At 44.1% G+C, this 23,703-nt stretch overlaps 1 protein-coding gene across 2 annotated transcripts in view; it reads left to right on the top strand.

Annotated features, from left to right (window-relative positions):
• Nucleotides 1-2,280: 2,280 nt before the first annotated feature.
• Nucleotides 2,281-23,703, top strand: part of JARID2 (jumonji and AT-rich interaction domain containing 2) — a 684,143-nt gene continuing 662,720 nt past the window's right edge. For both annotated transcript variants that reach the window (XM_086965161.1, XM_086965160.1), the window contains exon 1: nt 2,281-3,346. In XM_086965161.1, coding sequence (XP_086821287.1) covers nt 3,290-3,346 — 57 coding nt within the window. In that variant the 5' untranslated portion in view covers nt 2,281-3,289. The remainder of the gene's footprint in view (nt 3,347-23,703) is intronic.

The following is a 23,703-nucleotide window of genomic DNA, read 5'->3' as shown; positions in this document are numbered from 1 at the left end:
GGTCTGCCTGCTCTACACCGTGAGCCACACTTCTGGAAGTGGATTAGGTAAATTGTTAAAAATTTGTCTTCCTTCTTTGCCCAAATTACTGTAGAGAATTGCCATTTTTCTCTTTGCGAAGTACTCATCCGCTCCTATGGCAACCAAGTAGCTTTCAAAATTTTTAAACCAGAGTCTCCATGGTTCTTTTGGTTTACCAGGGACTGGTAAAACGTAATTTAAAGTCACAATTTGCTGATTGGTAGCCATTCTCCCTTATTTTTAAAATAAAGTTATTGAAGTCTTTAAATAAAGAAAGCAAGAATCTGTAAAATACTCTTTTTTTTTTTTAAATAAACTTCGCTTTAAAATACTTAAATTTTTAAAAGTTCCTCAATACGGGATAAAATTTGAGTAATCCGCTTTAAATTTACCTAAATCCTTTTGAAACCGCTCACCCTTAAGGCTCTGTAATCATACGATCGGTTATTTTCCTTCCGATCGGTAAATGGTTACGATGGTAACCCTGACTCTGGAGATCCAAAATGGCCTCAATGCGTAGCTACGTTCCTTCACGCATGCGCGTGATGACGTACGTTCGAGACGAGATTACGATCTCGCTCACGTCATAGAGGAAACGGAGAAGAGCTTGTTAATCCAGGAAAAGGATTAAAATAACCAATTTCTTGCAGAAGTTGTCGATTCGAGGCGGGTTTTCAGGGAATGAAGATTCAGAGTAGCCTTAAAGCGATGGGTGAGCTTATTTCCAGATCGTGCAAGGTAGGGGATACGCTGTTTTTGTTAAAAAGAGTCCCTCGTCGCCAAATGTGAAGTAGGAAGGTTCACTAACAAGCAGGAACAGTCGGAAGGCGAATAAGTTGAATCAGAAGGTTTTATTCCAAGTAATCAGCGTATCCACAGGAGCACGTCCGCACACAGCAATCTCCAACTGTAAAAGTGCCTAAAGCCACAGTTGGAAACTACTAGTTGAAGACGCCTCGAGAAATGCATCTCTTGAAGATAAACATTCTTCAAGAGATGCACGACCATTGATAAGAACATAAGGCACGTGTTACATTCATGAACAAACCTCACGTGCAAGTGAAAGAACACATAACTCACATGACTAAGAACTCTACAGGTATGGGGAAGGATCGTTGGGAATCATTGTCTGGATAGTAATTTTACATGAAGGCTGAATTGCGAATTAAACTACTTTTGCTAGCAGAAGTTTTTGGTTCTGTGGATTTATTTAAGGCAGCGATCTGATCGGCTTACTTTACAATTAGGACTAGGGTTAGTAAATTCAGGGGCTTTCATTGTTTTAATTTTTTTTTTAAAAAGCGACACCATTGGATGGCACTTCAAAGTTGATTTTCTTGGCTGATAAAGTTTAAAATGATGAAGCAGTAGTAATTATGGAGGCCAGAGTCTTGCAATAAAATGGGAATATCATAAATTACTCAATCCTGAACTGCAAGTAAACTACGAAGAATATTTTTAGAGCAACAACTACATCGTTGTCGTTGACGTTAGAGGTCTGCATGCACGTTGTGATACTGTAGATGTCGTTCTCAAAACTGTTTGGTAAGCGAAACACACTATCGCTGTCAATCCCCACGCAGCCTGTTTTAAGGCAAAACAAAGTTAAACTCATCTGCGTGAGAGACTTTCGGCTGCACGACAGAAGCGTCGCCTTTTTCGGAGAGGAAGTGTGCGAGTGTGCAGGGGCCGATGCAGGCAGTAAGAGAAGGCGCCTGGCAGCACTGAGCGGCTGTTTCTTGCGAGGTGACCTCGCAGTACCCCGCAGGAGGCACAGCCAGTCCCGGGCGGGCGTCCTGAGATGGCTCCGCCGCCCAGTGCAGACACGTCCCGCCCCTCCAACTCGAGGGAAGTGTGGGCACAGAGTGAAAGTCAGCATATCAGCACCCTCTTTCAATGCTCCATGGTGCTCTACGAGGAGCGTTCCAATAGGACGAAGCGGTGGGTATGTGCTTCCATTCCGAACACGTTTTCCAGCAAAGTTATTACCTCTCGGCCACCCCCACTTATTCGGCTGCGTCAGCTAGTCTGCGGCGCGGCACCGCTCTCCAGGATCTTTTTCGTATTTACACGGCGGGAGCGAGCGTATGGGGTGACGTCAAGGGTTCGTCTTGTCTCTTGCCTTAGACCTCTCCCTCTGCCCAGCCCTGGAGTTCCACAAGGACAATAAACGCACACCGCGTTTGACCAATCACCCGCGAGGATGTGGGCGGGGCTTTTATGTAGCCCCAGAGGCACCCTGGGAGGTGTGGTTCATGCGCGGCTGCCATTTTGTATTGGAGAAATTACAACTTATAGCAGCGAGCGTGAAGCCTATACCTCGGTTTTCCCCTTCTTCAAGGGCAAACGAACACACTGAAAGACACCGGATCCGCATGTTTTTTCTTCGATACAGGTCAGGCGCCGGACCAAGATATCCGACCTCCTATCCCGGTGTCACCGCGGAGCCACCCTCCCCCTTTTCCCCAGCAGCAGAGCGTGCCGTGCGGCCAGGGAGCGTTTCACGTTTGTCGACCTACTCGATTACATCAGCGACTTCAGCTTTTCCCGTGAACCTTTTACAAACTGCTATCTGAAAGTCACGGTTTTCCTACGCCCACTCGCATCTGTCTCAACCCCACTGCGGGACTGTGTTTTTCATCGTCCGCTGTACACGCCCCCATCTGCAAAACAGAAATTTGCGACGTTCCCTGGGTCCTGGAGGCTGGGAGCAGTCCATTTAAAGTTGCTCGAGCAGCTCGCTTCCTATTGGCCGGGGAGCTGCAAACACAGACACACACGGCACAGCGGCAGCCAGGGCAGCGCAGCCAGCACCGCGGATCCCGCAGCCCCCCGTAGCCGCAGGCCCCCGCGCGCAGCCCCCCCGCCCCCTTTACCCCCTTAGGATGTAGCCAGGGACCCCTCGCTGCACCCCCTCGCCCCGGATCTGCCGTCTCTGAGGGTGCAGGGAGCTCGGGGCGCCCCACCTCCTTCCTTTTTGTTGCTAAGCCTGGAAGAAAAAAATGCCCATCATGTCATGATAGTCTTACCGAAGTATTCTATTTTTAATAATGTTTTGAATACCTTTCCCACATCTCGTGTTTGCTAATGTTCGGACTATAGCAAGAAACCAACAACAAAGGATTACAAGACAAGCGCAAATTGAACAATAATAAACCAACCGAAGAGACGGGATCTATTTTTATTTTTGTACCTTCCCACCCCTTGGACTTTTGTGTTTCCGCGGCGTTTTCGTTTTTTAATTCATGCGATTTATCCCAATCCCATTATGGATCTCAAGATGAACAAGCAAAGGCCCAAGAGAAACATCATCCAGAAGAAATACGTAAGTGCCAAACGGGGTGCAGTGTATGCAGCGGTGCCTGCTGCACGGGGGCATTTTAAAGGGCTGCAATTCTGCCTTCCCACAATTGTCACTGGCATCAATCCGATTATAGTGACAGTAAGCGCTGTGGACTATGACTTTCGTGCATTGTGTGGGGGAAGGGTATGATAAACCTTGGAAATCATTATAAAAGAAAGTTTTAAAAAAAAAGTCATTAGAATTGCACGCTGAATGTATACATAATGGAAGGTATTTGTGGCACATTAAAGTGCATGGCATAAAATCCCTTTTTGCTTGACGAATATACTTAGGGTTTAGAGCGAAATTTTCTCGTGTTGTAAAATGAGATGTTTTGTGCCTTTTACAAGCAAGATAAAACTGTAGGCGTTATATATAAATTAGTACGAGTTATAGATAATTGCATAAGTAAGCAATGGTTGGCCCAGAAGATTCCTCGTTTGTTTGGACCGTTTCTATTGTACGTTTGCTAGCCGGTCTACGCTATGCTCCTTTACTTACAGTTGTCTCTACTGCTTTTTTTCTTACACCTAAAAATCTTGTTTTGGTTGTTACTACCAGCTTTGTTGGTGACGAGCCAAAGTGGCTTCGTTTGTTTTGCTATAAAAAAACAGCAAGAACTTGATCGTGGCAGGAGATCTGCGCTTCCGCAGCTGCAGAAAAAAATGGGGGTTGACCTGATAAGTGACATGTTAGTTCGACGTGCCGGAGAGCCCAGGGTGGTTTCGGTGCAATGGTCTCCGATCGTCCAGTCACGCTGCAGTGTAACGTGCAATGTCTGCATCCGTGATGTGATGCATGCCTGCATGGGAGAAAGTGCACCTCTCTGCAAGGCCGCGCGTTTGCGTTTGGCGTTTTCAGTGCATCGTTCATCCTCTGCTGCAATGCCGTGGTTGTCTTCGTGCTGCTCAAAGTCGTCTAAATTGACATTGCGGTGCAGTTCGTCATTTTGCGCGTTCCCTACAGAGTTAAAGCTCTATCTCTCGGTAAGAGGCCGAGGTCAGCTTCGTGGCTGTTGCCAGTGTTGACCCTTGTCCGTTCTATTGTTCCTTTTTCAAGTTGCACATTACGATGGTATTGGCGAAAATGCCTTCAGGCACGAGTCTCTGGGGTATGTTAATTGAAGTCAGTCTAAAAGGGTCTAGAGGCATCATAAAGGCAGCCGCATTGCAGCATGGCTCTGAAAGAAACTACAGTTTCCTTCGAGGTCCCCTCTTCCTCTGCTTAATTTGATCCGCATTTCGAGCTCTTGGGCATTCAACCTAATAAATCCCCGGTGGGACTGTGCTTGGCTAACTGCGGAGCTGAAGTACTTAGTCACTGGACAGTTGCAGTTTTGGGGTGAAAAAGTTGCAAAGAAAGTATTTTCTTGTATCTTTAAGTATGCAGTTGACCGCTGCGCTGCCCCTTTGGGGAGATTCGTGTACGTGCAGCACTGGCGCTGCTGTGCAGCCTTCCACCACCGCGGCGCTGCTCTATCTGCACGCAACAGGTTGTTACATCTTCCCCCCTAGACGTGTATGGGAAAGCCCAGCGCGTGCCCACAAGGTGTGCCTCTGAGTTGGCTCTGGTAATGACGTCACAAAGGTATTCGACTCCTAGTTGGCGTCAGGTCCAAAAGCTTCAACTTTCGTCTTGACGTCAGGCGCGCGGCCGGAGGGGGGCGTTTAGAATGGGACGGTGTGACTGGGTTTGTCGACGCAGAAACGTGGGTGCGTAGGATGGTTGTGACGTTTTGTTACCTGGGCTCCCTCACGTATCAGCTGATGCCAGGGGTCATCGAGACCCTCTTTGATGCGAGCACGAACACATTGCCTGCGATAAGGTACCGCTCCACAGTAGAACGGTGTGACACAGACCGCATTACAATGCATCATTTTGAATGTTCATATTGCAACTATGGGAAGTAGAGGTTTCAACGTCTGTCTTACCACTTAACCCATCGAATGCTCACATTACTACTTGGAAATACAATTTTAACAGTAGAAACACTGGAAGCACGCGATATTAGCGAAGTGCACGCCTCGCACTTGCTTGTTTTGGGTCAGATGCCTTGTTACGGAAGCTATTTTATTTCTCGGTATAATGGCAGCAGTTGCACTCAAGTCTCGACATCTTTTTGTACTTTTTTTCTTGAAAAATTGTATTTGAAATGGCACCAGTTACCACAGAAAACGTTTTATCCGTGGTTGCCCTCTATTAGCGAGCGTTAGAAATCCCTGGAAGGTGTTGACTAGCACTTGCTGCGCTCACCAACTCCAGTATTGTTTTCTATAGCAGGTTTCAGTCACGAACTAATATTCACAATGTCTTTTTCTGTGTGGTCTCTCAAATAGATTTAATTAGTCCTTCCAACCAATGTGGACGTATGGCAATGCCTATCGTGTTACGGCCGAGACAGTTGTGTCTGATTTTACCTTTTGCTCATTTTATTTCAATGTGAAGTAAATATATATTTAGACAATCAAGTCAATTGAAGGTCAGAGTACAGGAAACGCAGAATTGTACAAACATAAAGAAGTAAAAATGAGACTTGTGCAAATAAGCAGTGTTTAGCAATGTGCTATATTTAAAACTTTCTTTTTTAAACCCTAGGGCTTGGTTAAAGTGCAATATTGTAAAGTACTAGTATCTAAAAATATAAAAGACATGAGTGTCCGTTAATGATGCAGTGTAGACTATTTCACAAACGTCTCTTGAGTATTATGTTGTAGGCAGGATAAGTAGTGGTTCGTGCTCAAGTTCACTCATACCATAGTGTGCCCATGTACTCAGCTGCTGCCCCTTTTCTACATTTTTGAAAGAATTTGCAGTGGCTGTCCCAGGCATTGGGCAGTCTTCATGTAGGAACCGGCCGGCTTCCAAAAATAATTTCCCCTACTGAGCTAATTCTTTTGGTATTACTGTGGTGTAGATTAGCTTTAGTGCCTCTTTGCATGTTGCAAAAAGATTGGCCTTAGGTACTTTTGCTACTGTTGTAGCAGGCCTGCGCAGCATCATGCAATGTGGGCAGCCATTTTTGAGGGGGATTGGCACAGCCTACATTGCCCATGTGTCTGCTTTAAGCTCTTCCAGTGTGCCCTATTTTCTCATAAGGGCGTTTTTAAGAGACTAAGTGCTAGAATGTTCTTAAAAGCTTATTTTCCAATGGCTAATTTCAAGTATGGTTGAGAATGTGTGGCTTTGTGTGATGCCAAGAGCTCCACTGCTCTGGATGTAAGACCTATTCATGCATGCTTTTACAATCATGCCTTTACAACGCGGGCAGTTCAACTTACGTGTCGTTGCCACACGTTCCATTATAACGCACGCCTTTACAACGACTCGCAGTAGGGAAGTGCTGGATTTTGGAATAGTATATTTTACTATTCCTACTCCAGTCTGTGCAACATTTGGGAAGGTGTTGGATTTAAAATCCAACAGTGCACTCCCTAAAGCAACAACTTGCGTTGTAATGGAACCTGTGGTAATGATGCGTTTGTTGTAGTGCCTGCGATGTAATGGCACTGAGTAGTTCTGCCTGCATTGTAAACGCTGTTTCCCACCACTTCTCTAATATTTATGACTTGTTTTATATCTTGCTCTCTTGAGGCCAATGTGCACTTTTTCTTTAGTTGTGCTGTGGTAATTGCGAGGTCGGTCGAATTTTCTGCATCTGTATTTAATGTTTTTCTGGTCGCGCCAAGGTACTTCGTCCACTTGCTTTTTTCCATCCAGAACTATTGTGTTAAGTTCTCCTCGTAGTGTTTCTGGGTTTGCCCTGGTCACAAGGTGGTGACATTTGATTATATCTTTTTTTTGCACTCCATGCCCATACTCGCCAGGTTAAACTCAAGACTAATTAGGAGTGCATCAACTGTTTTTTGGGATGGCAAATATTTTTCTGTAGGTGGATATGGCTGCGTTCTAGTGGCTTGGTGAGCCTTCCAGGGAAAGCAAGGTGGCCATAATTTATTGTTGGTAATCATTTTGCCCCTATGACTCTTTGTATCACCTCTGGAGTGTGGATGTGGAGGTTATGATATAGTTTAGATAGGGCACATTTGGTTTTGGCTGCTTTTCCTGCTAATGCAGTTGGCTGCTATGTGGGTATTTTCCACTATCTGCCAGCCTGACTCCCAAGTTATTTGTATTTACTAGTTGTGCCTATTTTCAATGGGCCAAGTTGGTATTTTTTGGTTCTGTTGCCGAAAATCAGGATTTGTTTCCTCTGCGCTCTCTTGCGGAGCATTCCATGCACTGTGTGCATGCAGTATGTCCAGGGCCCACCTCATTCCAATACTGGGTTGATCTAATAATACCAGATCTTGTGCATATTGCATTATTGGTAGATTCATCTGGCCCAATTTCGTTGGGAAGTTTTTTCCTTTCAGTAATTTCTCCCCTAGATCTGCTGTATATAGATTGAACAATGTGGGGCAATGAAACAACCCTGTTTAAGCCCTTTGTTGGTGATGATCCTTGTCGTGGTGTGGATCTGTGTTATCTTAGTCCTCACCCAAGTCTTGGTGTATGTTGCTGTTATTGGCACAAGCAGTTGTCTCGGTATGCCCCATCATGACTGTTTTTTTTTTTAGAGGATTTTACGATTAATGCCATCAAAAGTAGTCTAGGAAACAGGCTTATAATGGTGGTCATTTCACAGGCCTTGGTGCCCACGTATGAGAGAGCAATGGCACTGTCCATTGTAGAGGAGTTAGGCCTAAACCCTGACTGATAAGTTGGAATGATGTTATTTATTGATCTAGCATTTTAGCTCGTGTAGTAGCACTTATGCATATGCTCGGCAATTGACATTTCGTAGGGCTATTAGCCTGTAGTTCTCAAGTCAGGTAGGATCGCCCTTTTTAGGTCTAGTCTACGCAGCGCGCATGCGCTGCATAGGAGGACCGTTAACTGTCGCTCTGCTCTTTTTGGAAGCACACATGTGCTTGTGGCGGCATCCACCTTGCGGGAGCGAGCAGGGGCGTGCCACAAGCACGAATATGTGCTTCCAAAAAAAGAGCAGATTGCGCACGCACAACTACCAATCTTAACCGAACAAACCTGAGTGTAAGTTCTCCTAACCTCACTTCGGTGCAGTTCTACTTTGGGAGGAGGAGGGGCACTCAAGTGACGATTTCCTAAAAGAACACCAAACACAAAAACTACTCTGCCGTCTTGCATGCACAGCTGAACACATGCAACTCTACTCTGACCTGCACGGCTCATGCCAATGCTATTTCTTTCATAGATCGTAGTGCCACTTCCATCAACTGTGATTGATGGCTTTGAAGGACGTCCATACACCCTCTAGGAATCAGGTGACAACTGCCACGCTCCCATGAATGGGTCTGTCTGGGCATTGCGGTGTGGCCCAACTATCCAGGCGTGTCTGCAGCTTGCAATTAAATATTGTAATCTTACCTTCTATATATTACGGAGTAGGTCAATCAATAAATATTATCTCTTAAGAAGTCTCTTTTGCGCCAATTATAGTTACATCCTACTAATAAAACAAAGCTCTCTCAATTTCAACTGCTTCACTTTCAGCACTAACTCCAGGATCAGCAGAAGAACACTTTTTTTCAAAGCCAGGGTTTACTTTTCAATTCTTTTGCTACTATTACCCATAAGGTTCAAACCTTTCCAACAGCAATATTAACAATGGTAAACAATTTATCGGATGTGCACCTAACTGTGGATTCTCCACAAATAAAATTCTCCGACATAAATAGTCTAATCGCTGCTTCTTACAGGCTGACCTGTTTAAATAAAAGCATTCGCCAATCACCATAACATCATAAATGGGGAAGAATTCTACAGACTCGCATCACAGCTTCCTTTTTTTGTAGTTTTACGTTTGTGAATATATGGTTAAACCTCAGTGATTTTCATGAAATTCAAAAATGGAGTTTTAAAATGTGCGGGAAGATTTTACAAATCGTAATTACTATAAACAAAATGTGAACTTTTTTCTGTGTATTCCTTATTTTCTGACCTGGAATTTTCCAAGCTGTTTAAAACAAGGTGTGGTGTTTAATAAAATAGATTGTACATGTCTGTAGTTAGCTGGAGTAAAAAATAAGTGAGCATAGAACATTTCGGACAAAAGTCTCTAATTAGGAAGAAATCATTACTAATTAAAAAAAATCTGTACCTATTGTTTATATAAAATCACAACAGCAAAAGTAAATTAAAAAAAATAGATAGTTTATACGGTCGTATAATGGCATTAAAAAGCTTCTAACGCTATGGGTAAACATAGTATCCTGCTGCTAGACAAGCAGGAAGCATTCTAGGTGCAGAGCAAAAGGTAATAAAACAAGCATTGGTTCATGTGCTACTACAGGAAGATTTAATGAGTACATTCCTGTTTGCACATCAGTGCCAGACCTATTGACTTTGCCAATGTTTGCTAATATTTGTAAAGTTTAGGAAAAGTTGATATTTTTTGTTACAAAATTAGGACACATTTCTCCTGCCTCCTTCTATTTCTGTTCAAAACCAAAATTTTCCATTCTATTTCTGAACAATATAGCCCAAAGTCAGCCTCTAATAACTGTCTTTTGCTCTTCGGGACACACGGTCTCGTGCACACCAACCATTGTTACCCATTCTAATGGGAAATACAGAGATTCAACTTCTGCTGCTAGGTGTTATCATTTGAGATGAAGATACATGCACTGGACAGGTCCACTAAGAGTCCTTTAAAGTTAAAATTATTGCAACACAGAGACTCGATCAAAATGAAATGCGTGCAGCATTCATACTAGGAAAAACAAATAATGGGCTTAGTACAACTCTCTAATGAGGGATGGAGTGAGCAAAACAGAAGTTTTCAGAAATATTTCTCTTTTTGCTAATTTGAAGCCTACATAGCAATGGCCCCGTAAATAAGCATTCTCAGTACATGCAACCACTGAAAACATATTTCACCCTCAAATAAACATTTTACGACTCAAAAAGGAATGCAGCTTACAATCCAGTGATATATGTATTCCAGTGAAGAAAAGTGCCACAAACAAAACAAAGATACAAACTGTGTCAGACCCCCATTATGACAGTATGGTGGTCATTCTTCAAATATTGTGCACAAAAGTCACCAATCCACTGTTCTCTGAAAATAGAGACATGTATTTTGACGACCAACACAATTCTCGTAATCAACAAGTAGGCTCAATATTTAAATCAGTTTCTTTAGCATGTTATCGGACTTAAGAAGATGGATTTTGCTTAAACATTTATGGGGTGAGATTTTGCACAACAGGCTAGTGGGTGATATCTCCGATTAAAATGGGGAGCATAACTGAACACAGAGGCATTTTGTTTGTTCAAGACGTGGATCTGATAGCAATAAGGATTATATTTGAATTCAACTGGCTCTTTGACTTTCATAGTTTTCAAACCACGTAGGTTTTGGGACATTTTATTGTCTCCGATCTCCAGCAAGCTGCTTCTAACACTCCCAAAGGTCGCACAGTTAGAGACGGCAACAGGTCCTTCTCCAAAATAGCCCCTGAAACCTAGAACGCCCTGCCCCAACACATTAGGACAGAACCCAACCATCTGAGATTGTGAAGAAACCTAAACCCCTGGCTTTTCTAAATCTTCTGACCACTGTCCCAGCTTTTGAGGATCTTCAAGCGCTCTGAGACCTTCGGGTGATTTATGCGCTATATAAATGCATATACAAATGGCAACAGGCAAATCACTCATGCATTGATCTTTCGGCTTTGATTTGTAGGATTCCAGGTGGTATGAAAACCTACTTAGGAGGCAATATCCATTCTTTTCTCATCCTCATCTCATATACTTCACAACCAACCTTTTTTTATTTCACCATCTTTATCATCAAAGGGTTCCTCATTCATAGTAATTTCTGACCATTACCTATTGTCCTATACAAACCTCTAAGTTATCCAGCACAATATCCTTGGTGCAACAACATCAACTGTTGCATGGCTAAACACTTACAAGGTCCCAAAGGCAAGACCTATTGGCTATGCCAATGCTTATTGTTCTCAGGTCCAGGTAGGATCGCCATTTTTTGTGTATAGGATGAAGGATGGAGCCTTTCCTAGCTTCATAGATGATCTATGTAGTGAGGCATTCATTGAACAAATTGAGCATCAGAGGAGACAAAAAGGTTCCATCTTCTTTGAAAATGCCCCGGGTATTCCATTCAGCCCATGGGCCTCATCTCTCTGAATGCTCTCAAACATCATGCTGGTTTGCGACTGTTATTTGACTGTCTTCCAGGCCTTCTAATGTGTTTTCCAACAAGGTTGCATTGCTGGATCTTGTTTTATCTGGATCTACGTACAGGTTTTTTAGGTACCCCTCTCGTATATTAGCCGGTGCGATGTTCTCCTTGCTGATTCGTTGTGTTTGTTAGACCGTTTACGTATCCCTAGAAATCCCAGGTCTTACTGGGTGGTAAGAAAGCACGTATGTGTTTCCATTGTTCCTGAGTTTATTGCCGTTTCGTGTTCCAGGCTATTTTATTATGCTGTTTCCTTACCTCTTTCATATTTTTTATCCGTGCTGTTAGTCTTCTCCTTTCTGTGTTTTGATTCCGCATATCATCACTCATGTTTGCTCTGACAGACGTGTCCTTCTTGTGGGTGCTACTACTAGTTGCTTTGTGTGTTTTTGGAGGATGAGTGTTCCATGTAGTTTTTCTAGCAATGAGGACCACTTCTCTACCAGACATGCTTCATTACTTCAAGTTGGGTGCATATAGGTTGTTTTCCAGCGAGAGTACTTATCCATGCTGGCTGGAGCTCATTTGATTCTTTTCGAGAGTGCAACCTAACCTGCTGGTTTGTAATTTGTGTCATTGCTCCCATATTGACTTCTATGCAAATGGGGTGGTGGTAACTTTCACTTCTTTGCTGGACTGTATTCATCTTTTTAACAGGTCTTTGCTTAAAAAGATAGTCTAGAGTTGATATGTCTTTGAAAGTGTGAATTGATTTGCACCCTTTGGCTCCTACTAGCTCGGCAGATCCTAGGTCATATTCTCTGAGGCAAGCTTGTAGTAAGGTTCGTTCATGGTTGTCTCTGATTGGCCCAGGTCTTGGCTGTTGAAGTCTCCAACTACTATGCACTTGTGCCTCAGTTTTTATATAAAAACGTTTCGATTTGTTCAATCTTGATATTGGCCGCTTTTGCATCTCTTTGGGGATTAACGTAAAGGTTTATATATGAGATTGTGGTGGTCCTTCCGTCTGGTACACGTCCATTCATGCTGACCATCTGTACATCCGTAAAGGTTTATATATGAGATTGTGGTGGTCCTTCCGTCTGGTACAAGTCCATTCATGCTGACCATCTGTACATCCCAAGAGTTGTAGGTCCATTCTTTGACTTTTATATGTAGATCCTGTTTCACATATATTGCTAGGCCACCCATTGGACTTCCAAACAGATTTATTGTGTGTGCCGGGATGTGATTTGTTTCGAACTCTAGGATAGGATTGATTGGCCATGTTTCTTGATAGGATATTGTGTTGCTGTTGTAAAGATACTCCAGTATCTGTGTAGCTGTGAGCGAAGATCGTCCTGCCGCATTCCAGGTGGTTATCTTTAGCACATCTTTTTGGAGTTTTGTGGTTTCTACATCTGCCCTAGGAGTTTGACCGCCCTTTTATTGTGAGAGCTGTGGGAAGCCAAACCCAATCAGATTGTTCCAAACAAGTGTGTGTTGTTGAATCATCCTTAAGGTGATTTGGCGTTATCTTTTGGGTCACTTAGTTTCATGTTGCTCATTGCTTAGGTAATAAATATGCCCCATTCTTTGAATTGTTAACTTCCTTTAAGAATAATCTGAACACCAGCGTTGTGTGTCCAGTCAATTAGTGTTTATTTTTTTTTGGCTGATCCCCGGGTAGCTATTGAATTTCACAGAAGTCAAGTGTGACGTGGTGAGGTAGGATAGGGTGGGTAGATTTTGTAAGAGGTACGTGATGTTAGACCTGTTTAAAGTGTCCCACCTTCAATGTAGGCACTCAAAAATGTAAATTGCTAGGATTCATTACTGGTATTGTCAACACTTTTAGCTCACAAGTGGCATTTGTAAATGCAAATCTAGACAAAATGGTTCATTTCTTTTCTTCATTCACAAGTGTAAAGCTGGTTTATGGACTTCCTGGGAAGGCCATCCTTGACAACTCGAATGTCAGGTGACAACACAAGACTCCTCTGTCAAGTCATCGAACACTGCTCAAATTCATACAACTCTGCAGTCACATTCACGCTTGATGCAGAAAAGGCCTTCGACAGAGTCTCCTGGCACTTCCTAGAGAAGTGCATGCAAGCATACAACCTGGGTGACAGTTTCACAAAGAAGGTCATGGCCCTTTACAAAAACCCCAAAGCACAGATTGCTATCAACGGAACTACTTCGACCCCTTTTAACCTCCAAAGAGGGACTAGACAAGGCTGCCCACTATCCCCACTGTTGTTCCTACTAGCACTAGAACCACTAATCAGGGACATACTAGCAAATAAGAACATAGCAGGCATTACCATTAATAACGCCACAGCCAAACTAGCTGCCTACGCGGATGACTTACTAATTACAACAGAAGATCCTGTCCAATCCATCCCGGCTCTCATGCACACCATTGACACTTGCGCATCTCACACCAGTTACAAACTAAACAGAGATAAATCAAAGTGTATGCCACTGAATATACACACAACTAAAGAGGTATTGGGAGACTCAGGGCTAGCTTGGCAAACAGGATCCGTCAAATACCTAGGAATCAACTTTGGGAGGAATCTAAGAATCACCCTCAAACAAAACGAGAAAAATATCCTAGAGAAGATAAAAGGGCTGCTGGAAAACTGGTCGCTCAAGTTTATCACCTGGTGGGGCAGAATAGACACAGTTAAAATGATGATCACCCCAATAGTTAACTACCTAGTGAGCAAGCTTCCCCTAGCACTAACGGACGACTTCCACAGGAAAACAGATCAAATATTTAACAAATTCATCTGGAGAGACAAAAAGCAGAGAATAGGCCTCCCGAAACTGAGATTGAGGAAAGAACAAGGTGGCCTCAATGTAGCAAATCTGAGAACCTTCCAGACAGCCTTTGTGGCCAGAAAGGAGATGCACTGGGTACTCCAGAATCAGCAATACTCTCCTACCTGGCTATTACTAGAGAGAGCCATCCTCGACAAAACAGACCCATTAACCCTCCTCACCACCAACAAACAGACACTAAAAGGGAATCCGATATTCAAGATAACCAAACATGCTCGTCTCAAGGTAGACCATAAGTTAGAGGTCAGCATCAAAAACTCATTGCGGGTAGCACTCTGGGCAAACCCCAAAATCAAATACAGAGGCAGACCCCTAGACATCATAACATGGAAACAATTGGATCTCTCACACCCAGCTCAGCTGGAGGAGAAGGGTATACCCCTCACATTCAACAACATGAAAGAAAATCACGCCCGCCCAGACTTGGAGCTATACAATTTTCTGGATATCAAATCGGCCATCACAAAAGCGAAACTAAACCAGCAGACTCCCTCAAACTTCCAATACATGGAAAACATAAACCAGACTGGCCACCATGTATCCCACCTGTACAAACTCCTCCGCCCCCAGCCTCCTCAAATCTCAACGCTAAAAGTACAGGCTACTGGGAAACACAGATAGGCTCCAAACTCACAAAACAAGAACTACATACCATGTGGAGGTCCTTCAGCGCATAACATGATCTCACCGGTGCTAGCCCAAACGAAATTCTGGCTGCTGCACCCAAGCGTACTGGACACCAGTCCGACTAGCGAAGCTAGGTCTGAGAAATCGCAACCGCTGCTGGAAATGTGAGAGAAAAGGGCAACCTAGCTCACCTCATCTTCTACTGCAACAAGGTCAGGAAATTCTGGAGGAAGGTGTTCGACTTTATTAACAGGGCCCTAAACTGCACCCTGAAACAGGAATTTGCCACTATAACTACAGCACACTTCAATACAGACGTTGCCTCACAACAAGACAGAAACCTTCTCGACTTCCTCCTGACCAGTGCAACGAAAACAGTGCTGGCCAAATGGAAAGACACCACCAAGGCCACTTTCAAAGGGTGGCTGAATTGGGTGACGTACCTAAGAGGGTCCGACATCACCGCACTAAGACACACACCCTGGAGAAAGCCCAGCAGAGAGATGTGGTCATCCTTAGATAATTTCCTAGACCCGTATAAACCACCTTAAACAACAGCGGGTAGGCAAAATGGCGAGAATCATCCAGTGTTCGACGGTCGATCCACAACCAGCTGCCAAACGCCTTTGTTATATGTTTACGTTATATGTTAAAACTAGGCACAGGGCCGAAAGACGAGGGTCCCTTGCAACTAAGCCATAAAGGCCGCAAGCTTACCGGGACATTGTAACAGCCATTCAATAACCATCTACAAGACGCTTTTATGTAATTTGTGTATGCTAAATGAAACAGCGAATAGTGTTAATTGTTATATGTATGTGTGTATTATGTCAAAGAAAAACCATAAAAAATATATTGTAATTAATTAAATAATACAGGCAAACTACTGTTTATGGCCAGATGAAAAGGAAGATATTTTTGGTTTCAGAACACAATGTGATGAGGGGATTCAACATGAAACGGGTTCCTGAAATTACTCGAGGTTTTGTTTAAGCAGGTATTTTAAACTCAAAAGTATAATTTAATTTTTTTGTTTACTGTGGGCTCCCTATGTCGAGTAACTCAATATGTAGAAAGGCTCTGCTAAAAGCCATTTGATAAGTATCAAATTGAGTTAGAAACTGACCCAGGTCAGAAAGATCATTTTTGGATTATTAGTCCTAGATATGGCAGTTCTCAATTTATGCACTCTGCACAAACAACACGAAAAGTGGGCTCCGTCAATTGGATGCCACTGCTGGTCTCTCCCTGTTTTCCCAATGGAGCATAACTGCTGTTGGTCTAACTGTTAGCAAAACGAGCCAGCTTGTCAATTCCAAACAACCCTGGTTTGCCTCACAGGCAGGTATTCAACAAGTAACCCATCACAGCAAATCAATAAGATCATATTCCCTACTTCCCTCTTTTCTCCTACCACCCAAGCTGATGGTCCCATTTTACACAGTCATATGAGTGGAGGATGGGCATCTACATGTTAAACGAGAGCAATCAAACTGGCAGGATTCGTCATCTAGACATTTACACGTAGGCCAGTGCGCCTTGACGCATGGACAGTTTCCCGGGGGCTCCACGAGCATATGGGCCCCATGCAGACCAGAATTTAACACTCATTTTCCATTAAACATTTTTAGTCCTGTGAGTGGTTGTGACAGCAGGGCCCAGTGCACTGCTTTGCCTGGGGGCCTATAATGCTGTTTAGACGCCCCTGACGTAGCCTGCAACTTTGATGACCAGACCATAAAAGAGTGTTCAAGGTAAAAATGAAAAAAAACATGCTGTAAGCTATCTCGTTTGCCTCTAGGTTTCTCTTTAGAAAAACATATGTGCAATGGAGAAGAAATAGGTTGATTTATTTGACGCTTATTGTATGATGATGTAGTTGCAGTCTGTAATGATGTGGTAGGTGTAATTGTTTCCCCCTTGACGAAACCTTCTAGTTCATGTATTTTTCTCCGCTCTTTCCTCCCACCACTTCCCAGAACTTTACTGTGCCCGAACAGCTCGTGTGTGTGTCTATGTGCAAACAATGCAAATCCTTCTAAGTGACACCTACGTGTTTTTCGCAACAGATGTTTCTGAGCTGGTGATTTGAGTCAACTGCGTGGTTATCTTGAAAACCTGTTATCTGACACGGTCACGATCTAGTTATTACGTTTGAGTTGAGAATAAGTATGTTTTGGAAGAAAAACGGTGTGGGTTCCGACCGTTTTCCGATGTTGTAACACTAACAGGGTGTGTGTGCCATTATGACTTGGGTGTCCAGGTCAAAGATATGTCTTAGAAAAAGAGACCTTTTTATATGAATCCCAAAAATCGATTCTTACTAGGCTTTGTTTGTTTTTATTCAGCTGGCTTGTTCTTATTCTTAACTTTGTACTTGCTCCGTTACTGGAGCATTCTTGAGTATGAGATTGTGCATAATTGTTATCGTTTATATTTCTTAAAGGTCTGATGCGTGGTTAGTTTCATCTGTCCCTGGTGGTAGTATGTAAGTTACAGTTCTGTTGCAACTTTTCTCCTGTTATACCTTTTATATTTCTGATGATTTTCTCTTTCTGGTTGAGTAAAAGGTTGCCTAACTTGTACATTACTCAAACCTACTTATCAGTTTTACGCAGCTTAACTATTAAGTATTGACAAATCCTTGGTGCCTATTTGACTGTAGTGTGCCATAGAGGTGAGGTGCACTCGGTAGAAACACTATCACGGTTTTAAAACATTAACTTTATATGTTACTAAAGCACATTTCTAGCCATAGGAATTCAGAAGGGTCTGGGTAAAGATGATTTTCCTATAGATCAAGCCAGTGATACCTGGGCTTTCTAAGGAGCAACTCTTGTCTCTTGTTTTGGCTCTAGTGCAAAAAAACGGAACGGTTCTTTCAGGACTCGCGTGTCATGGGACCTTGTTTGGGAGCGTGGATGCAGTCCTGGCAGTGTCATCTGCATTGAATGGCAATCATTAGTTGTTGGATTTGTTTCATCCTAGGGTGCTGCGTCATAGGCAGTCATCTAGTGGATTTCAACTTTGAACTCTTAAAACAAAAATGCAGTTTTAAGGTGTGTGTGTGTGTGTTTTTTTTTTTTTCCTCTCTCACCGGAGAAATAAAGGTTACACGGATGTTATAGTTAGGAAATATAATTTAAAAAAAATAGAAATTCACTGAAGAAACCAAAGGTTACAGGGACTGTATGGGTGAGTTACTAGGTTTTAAGAATGTCTGTATCTGTCTGTCAGAGGGTGTCTAAGTGGCTGTATGGGTTGGGGAGTGAGTACGTAAGTGGCTGTATGGGTGATTGATTGGGTGTATGGATTAGTAAGTCTGTAAGAGAAGAGCTGTATGAGTGACTGAGTGTATATGGTTGTGTCAGTGATTGAATGAACGTGTCCGTGGTATATGGGTGAGAACGTAGGTATGTGAAAGGCAGTATAAGTTAGTGTTGGAGTATATGAGTGACTGTGAGGGAGAGAATGTGATAGTGGTGTATGGGTTAGTGAGTGCATGTGTGAGGGGTGTATGGTTGAGCGAGTATGTTATAGTATGTGTATGAAGAAGTGACTGGGTGTGTAAATAACTCTAGGTGGGTAAATAGCTGTCTGCCTCTATAGGTGAGTGAGTAGATCTGAGTGACTGACAGTGTGTGTATGACTGTCTGAGTGGATATATCTGTGTCTGTGTTAATGAGTGAGTTGGTGTACGTGTGGCTCTATGGGTAACTGGTTGTGTGTGTAGACCTATGAATCTGTGGGTGGATGTGTAAGTACTGATGTGGGTGTGCCAATTGTTTTAAGAATGGTAGTGTAGAAGTTGGAATGGGTGTATGATAGGTTATAATGGGGCCTGAGTGGGTGTGTCAGATGATGTCATGAGTGACATCATTGCTGTCACCAACCATGTCATGAGTGATGCAATATGTGAAGTCATAAGCAGTTCATTGCGGGGGCGCAAATTATAGTTCGCTCTGATAACTAGTTGCAGAATTTCCCTGGTTCTGTACGAGTGAAACATGAGCCTAACTATAACATCCCTGTAACCTTCGTTTTTTTTCCAATAAATTTCTATGGTTTTTAAAAATTATATTTCCTACCTAGAACGTCCCTGGTACCTTTTTTTTTTTTTTTTTTTTTCAGTAAATTTCAACTGTATTTAAAATGTTATTTCCTAACTGTAACCTGAAAACTTTGAGAGCGTGTGTTAGTCACTGTATAGGTTGCTGACTGGGTGTGTGAGTGGCTGTACAGGTCTTTGAGTGAGTGTGTAATATTGGAGTAATTATGTAAGTGCATGACTATTGCAGGGGTAATTGTATGATTGCATAGGTAGCGCCTGTGTGATTCTATGAGTACATTTGCCAAGAACACACTGCCAATACCGGATGTTTTTTGACAAAGTGTAAAACACATATATGGACTTATTTTTCATAAAGTTTCAGTGTAGCTATTTAGTAAGATACAAATTTAACTTTCCCCTTGTATTTATTTGTCGAAATAAATACACCAAACATGCAATTTCCTTCTTCACAGCAACACCTGAGGTCGCAATGACATTAGTAGTCATGAATACAAATGACAAAGTGCAACACAGATATATAGGCATATATTTTACACCTATTAGCTTTTGTTAACAACATATTTCTAAGGGAACCGCTTCAAAAAATAACTTTCAACATCTGAACTCATAAATACAACATAACTACCACACAAACATCAAACTCTATCCATTGTTACGCAAATTCATGGGGAGCCAAAAACTGCTGCAAAACTAGTGCAATGCACAATGTGTTAAAAAACCCTCTCTAGAGGGATGAACACAAAATATTCATGTGGGAATACACCCATCTTATATTATCTGAAAACCTATCATAGAAAACGTCTCTAACTGGCGATCTACCAGACTGAAGCTGTAGGACCATCTACATCAGTGGCAGCAGCAACACTATATTTCAATTTTTAGGTCGAGCCTAAGGCGTTGCTTTAGCAATGCTTGTTGGCGAGATTATAGTAAGGGTTTTAAAAGTGTACCCAAATAGCGGATCGGGTACAGTGCATGTGAGCACAACCACGCGCATTCCATTTGCTACCAGACACTTTGTGCGCGCTGCGCTCCTCCTCTGCTGCCACACGCATTCAGCTCACCAGACTGCACACCCCCTCACCCCTCGCTCGCCAATGTCCCTCCCACCCTTCCTTTCATCTTGCCGCGAGTTCTCCGAGGCTAATGGCCCTCCCCCAGCACAGAGCGCGCATCTCTTGTTATCTTGTGTGCCTGCTTACATCTCTCTCCTCCCATCGTTCTCTCATTATCACCTTCTACTCTTTTATCTTTCCCTAGTTATCAATGTTTACTTCCTCCTTTCTTTTTTTATCGCGTGTTCCTTCTTTGATCTTTTCACTTATTTTCCTCTCGTTTCTTTGCATTTCCCTTTTGTTTGTTTCCCATTCTCCTTTAGCTCTAATTTCTTCTCCATTCCTTCTTTCATCTTTACCGATTTTGCTTTTATCTTTGGTGCCAATCGTGCGTGGATCAGATGCGTGGAAAATCGCAATTTTTTGTTTTTACCTCTCCCTCCCTCAATTCGCAGCCCGGTCAGTGCTCCTTTCACACCTCGCCATAGCCCTGTGCCCCAAAACGCTTGTATTGATCATCATGGGTTCAAACTGTTTGATCCTGGACACATCGCCCACCCTCCTTTGTCCCAGTTCTCTGGCAAAGGTGGGAGCGCTTAGAAGCCAGCTTTATACCTGTGTTAAGCGGCATATATGGAACTGGGCCGTTACATTGGCAGCTTTAGCTAGCGCCCCCCTCCAATACCTCCACAGCGCCCCCCCCCCCCATCCCAGATGTAAGTCTCCCGCGCCCAGTAGAGGCTACTTTACATGTCTCTGCCTGTGAGTTCACTCCGTAGGGACCCGGGCTCACTTAGCAGACGTCTCGGGGCAGGAAAGGATGTGCGCTGCCACTGTGTACCCTTCCTCCGCTCTCATATAACACATGTAAATACCTGCCTGCGGATGGCCCTGTCTTTGCATTCCTATTTGCATATGGTGCTCTTGCAAGGACATTTCATACTCCCACAATTTAAATCATCGCTTAAGGTAGAGCTTTGTGAGTTTATCAGGAGGCCGGTAAAGGGTACCAGAATGCTACAATAGAAGTCAGACAACTCAGTGGGTCGAGTGTCTGCTACAGAGATCTGAGTAACCTGCAGGCCTAAGATTCGAATATAGACAGGGCCAACTTAGACTTTCATCCTTTGGAAGTTGATGATATAAGAATCGTTAGATTTTACAATAGAAAAAAACCTTTGTTAGCAGGACTGCAACAATGGCAAGTTGTGTGGCAGCAGGGGCTCTATGAACACACACTTTGTTGCTGTTACAATCACAAAATGACTGCGGTGGTTCTCGCAGAGTGAACGCCGACGTGGCCATGTTTAACTGTGTATTTCGCAGCGCATTTCACTGTTGTAACCCATGTGGGCAGCACCAGTACTATGAGCCTCTGGTGCTCTGCCACAAAGGCTGCAGCACAGTAATTTGCTACAGTACAGAAATCCAAGCTTGTGAGCACGATGATGTGGTCCAGTCCTAGATATTCTTACCAGTCTGCCAGTCCTCTTCAGACTGCAGCTCATTTCCTCCCCCACTGGAGATCTAATGTAAGTATCGCGTCTGCAGCTGTCCATGGACTTCCGGCCGCGCTTGCCCCTACCCTCAAGCGCCACTGGCAAACCTGTTAATTACCCTTTACATGTACAAATCTGACCCCCTGGCCAACCAAACGCCTGAGTAATTCATCGTACCAGCCCCCTGCTTGGAATTCACGCTCCTCCCCGCGCAGGCACATTTAAAGGCTTATTGTCTGTGGAGCTCCCGGCCATGCTAAAGTAAAACCCTCCCTCAAACTTCAGAGGTCTCCAGGGTCGGTGCACCATCTCCCTGATGAAAAATTGTAGTCCAAAATCACATCCTAATATTGACAAGCGTACACAATGAAAGTGAGTTTTAACACTGACAAAACTGCCCATTGTTATAGCGCTCACCGTCCTCTTGGCGCTTGAATAATGCACGTCATTCGCGCCCGCTGGTATGTGCCTTGCAGTGACCTCAGAAGGATGCTTGCACCCATTTAAATAGTTGTTTGTGTTCCATTGACCCCCCCCACTTCATTTCCCCCTCCCCATTAGCCATCCTTTCCATCTCCTCCGCTTTCTCCTTCCCTGCTTTACCACCCCGATTGTTTGCCCCTCCCACCTCCTCCTGCTGCCCTGCTCCACTGTCATACCTCCTAAATACTGCTCCTCTCCTCTCATCTCATCTCATCTCATCTCCTCTCTCATCTTCTCCTTCTCCCTCTCCTCCTCCTCCTCCTCACCCTCCTCCTCACTTACCCCTCCCCTTCCTCCTCCATCTTCTTCTGCCTCTTCTCTTCTACCCCACTGCTACCATGCCCTCTCCACTCTTGCCCCACTTCTGCTCTTCACTGTCCTCTACCCTGGAAAACTGCCCCTAAGATTCCTCCCCATCTGCCCCGATGCTGCTATGTCCTCAGATCCCTCTTTTCCTGACTTGCTACCCTATTCCCCCCCCCCCCCCCTGTCCTGCTCCACGGATGCACTGCTCCCTCCTCTCCTTCCGCCTGATTATTTGCTCTCACTCTCTTCCCCTTTCACTAACTAACTATCTCAATCCCTCTCACTAGCTCTCTATCCAACTCTTTTTAAAAACACTAATTCAGGCTATCTCCAACGGACTCTCTCCAAAGTAACTCTCTAACTCTCTCTCATAGACTCTCTCTCTCAATAACTAACTCACTAACTCTCTCGCTCTCCTCTCACTCACGCACTTTCTAACTTTCTCACTAACTAACTAACTCTCTCATTAACAAACTAACTAACTCACTATCACACTAACTGTTACACAGGTACTATTTCCTAAGCTCCAGCCTCCTGTTATTTATGCCCCTCCCTTAACAAAACCGGCATTGGCATAGCCAATAGGTCTCGCCTATGGGACCTTTTAAGTGTTTAGTTATCCAGCACAATATGCTTGTTCCGACTAGCCCCCTCTCTTATACACCTTTCTTCTTTCGTCCCTCCTCTGCTTTGCCGTCTCCCTTCTACGACCATGCCACCTCTCCCCACCCTGTCCACTGTCCTCTCATCTCGACTCTCGCATTTACTGTAACCAAACCCTCTCCATCTGGTCTTCTCCGCCTGCCCTCTACGCCACCCCCTGCTTTCCACAACTTCCCTATCCGCCGCTCTCTCCCTCTCTACTTCCCGCTTCGCTTCTCTCTCCCTTCTCTCTCACTGCCTCTCGTATTCAGCCCTCCACACCACCGCGTCCATCACCGCCACCGCGTCCATCACCGCCACCGCGTCCATCACCGCCACCGCGTCCATCACCGCCACCGCGTCCATCACCGCCACCGCGTCCATCACCGCCACCGCGTCCATCACCGCCACCACGTCGATCACCGCCAACACGTCCGTCACCGCCACCACGTCCGTCACCGCCACCACGTCCGCCTCCACCACCACGTCCGCCTCCACCACCACGTCCGCCACCACCATCATGGCCACCACCACCATCATGGCCACCACCACGTCCACCACCACCACCACCACGTCCACCACCACCATGTGCACTCATCAGCGATGGGAAGGTGTGGCAT

Source organism: Lissotriton vulgaris, chromosome 4_1, assembly GCF_964263255.1.
Source record: "Lissotriton vulgaris chromosome 4_1, aLisVul1.2, whole genome shotgun sequence".
In the NCBI taxonomy this organism is placed as follows: domain Eukaryota; kingdom Metazoa; phylum Chordata; class Amphibia; order Caudata; family Salamandridae; genus Lissotriton; species Lissotriton vulgaris.
This window is presented reverse-complemented; position numbering and strand designations above follow the sequence as displayed.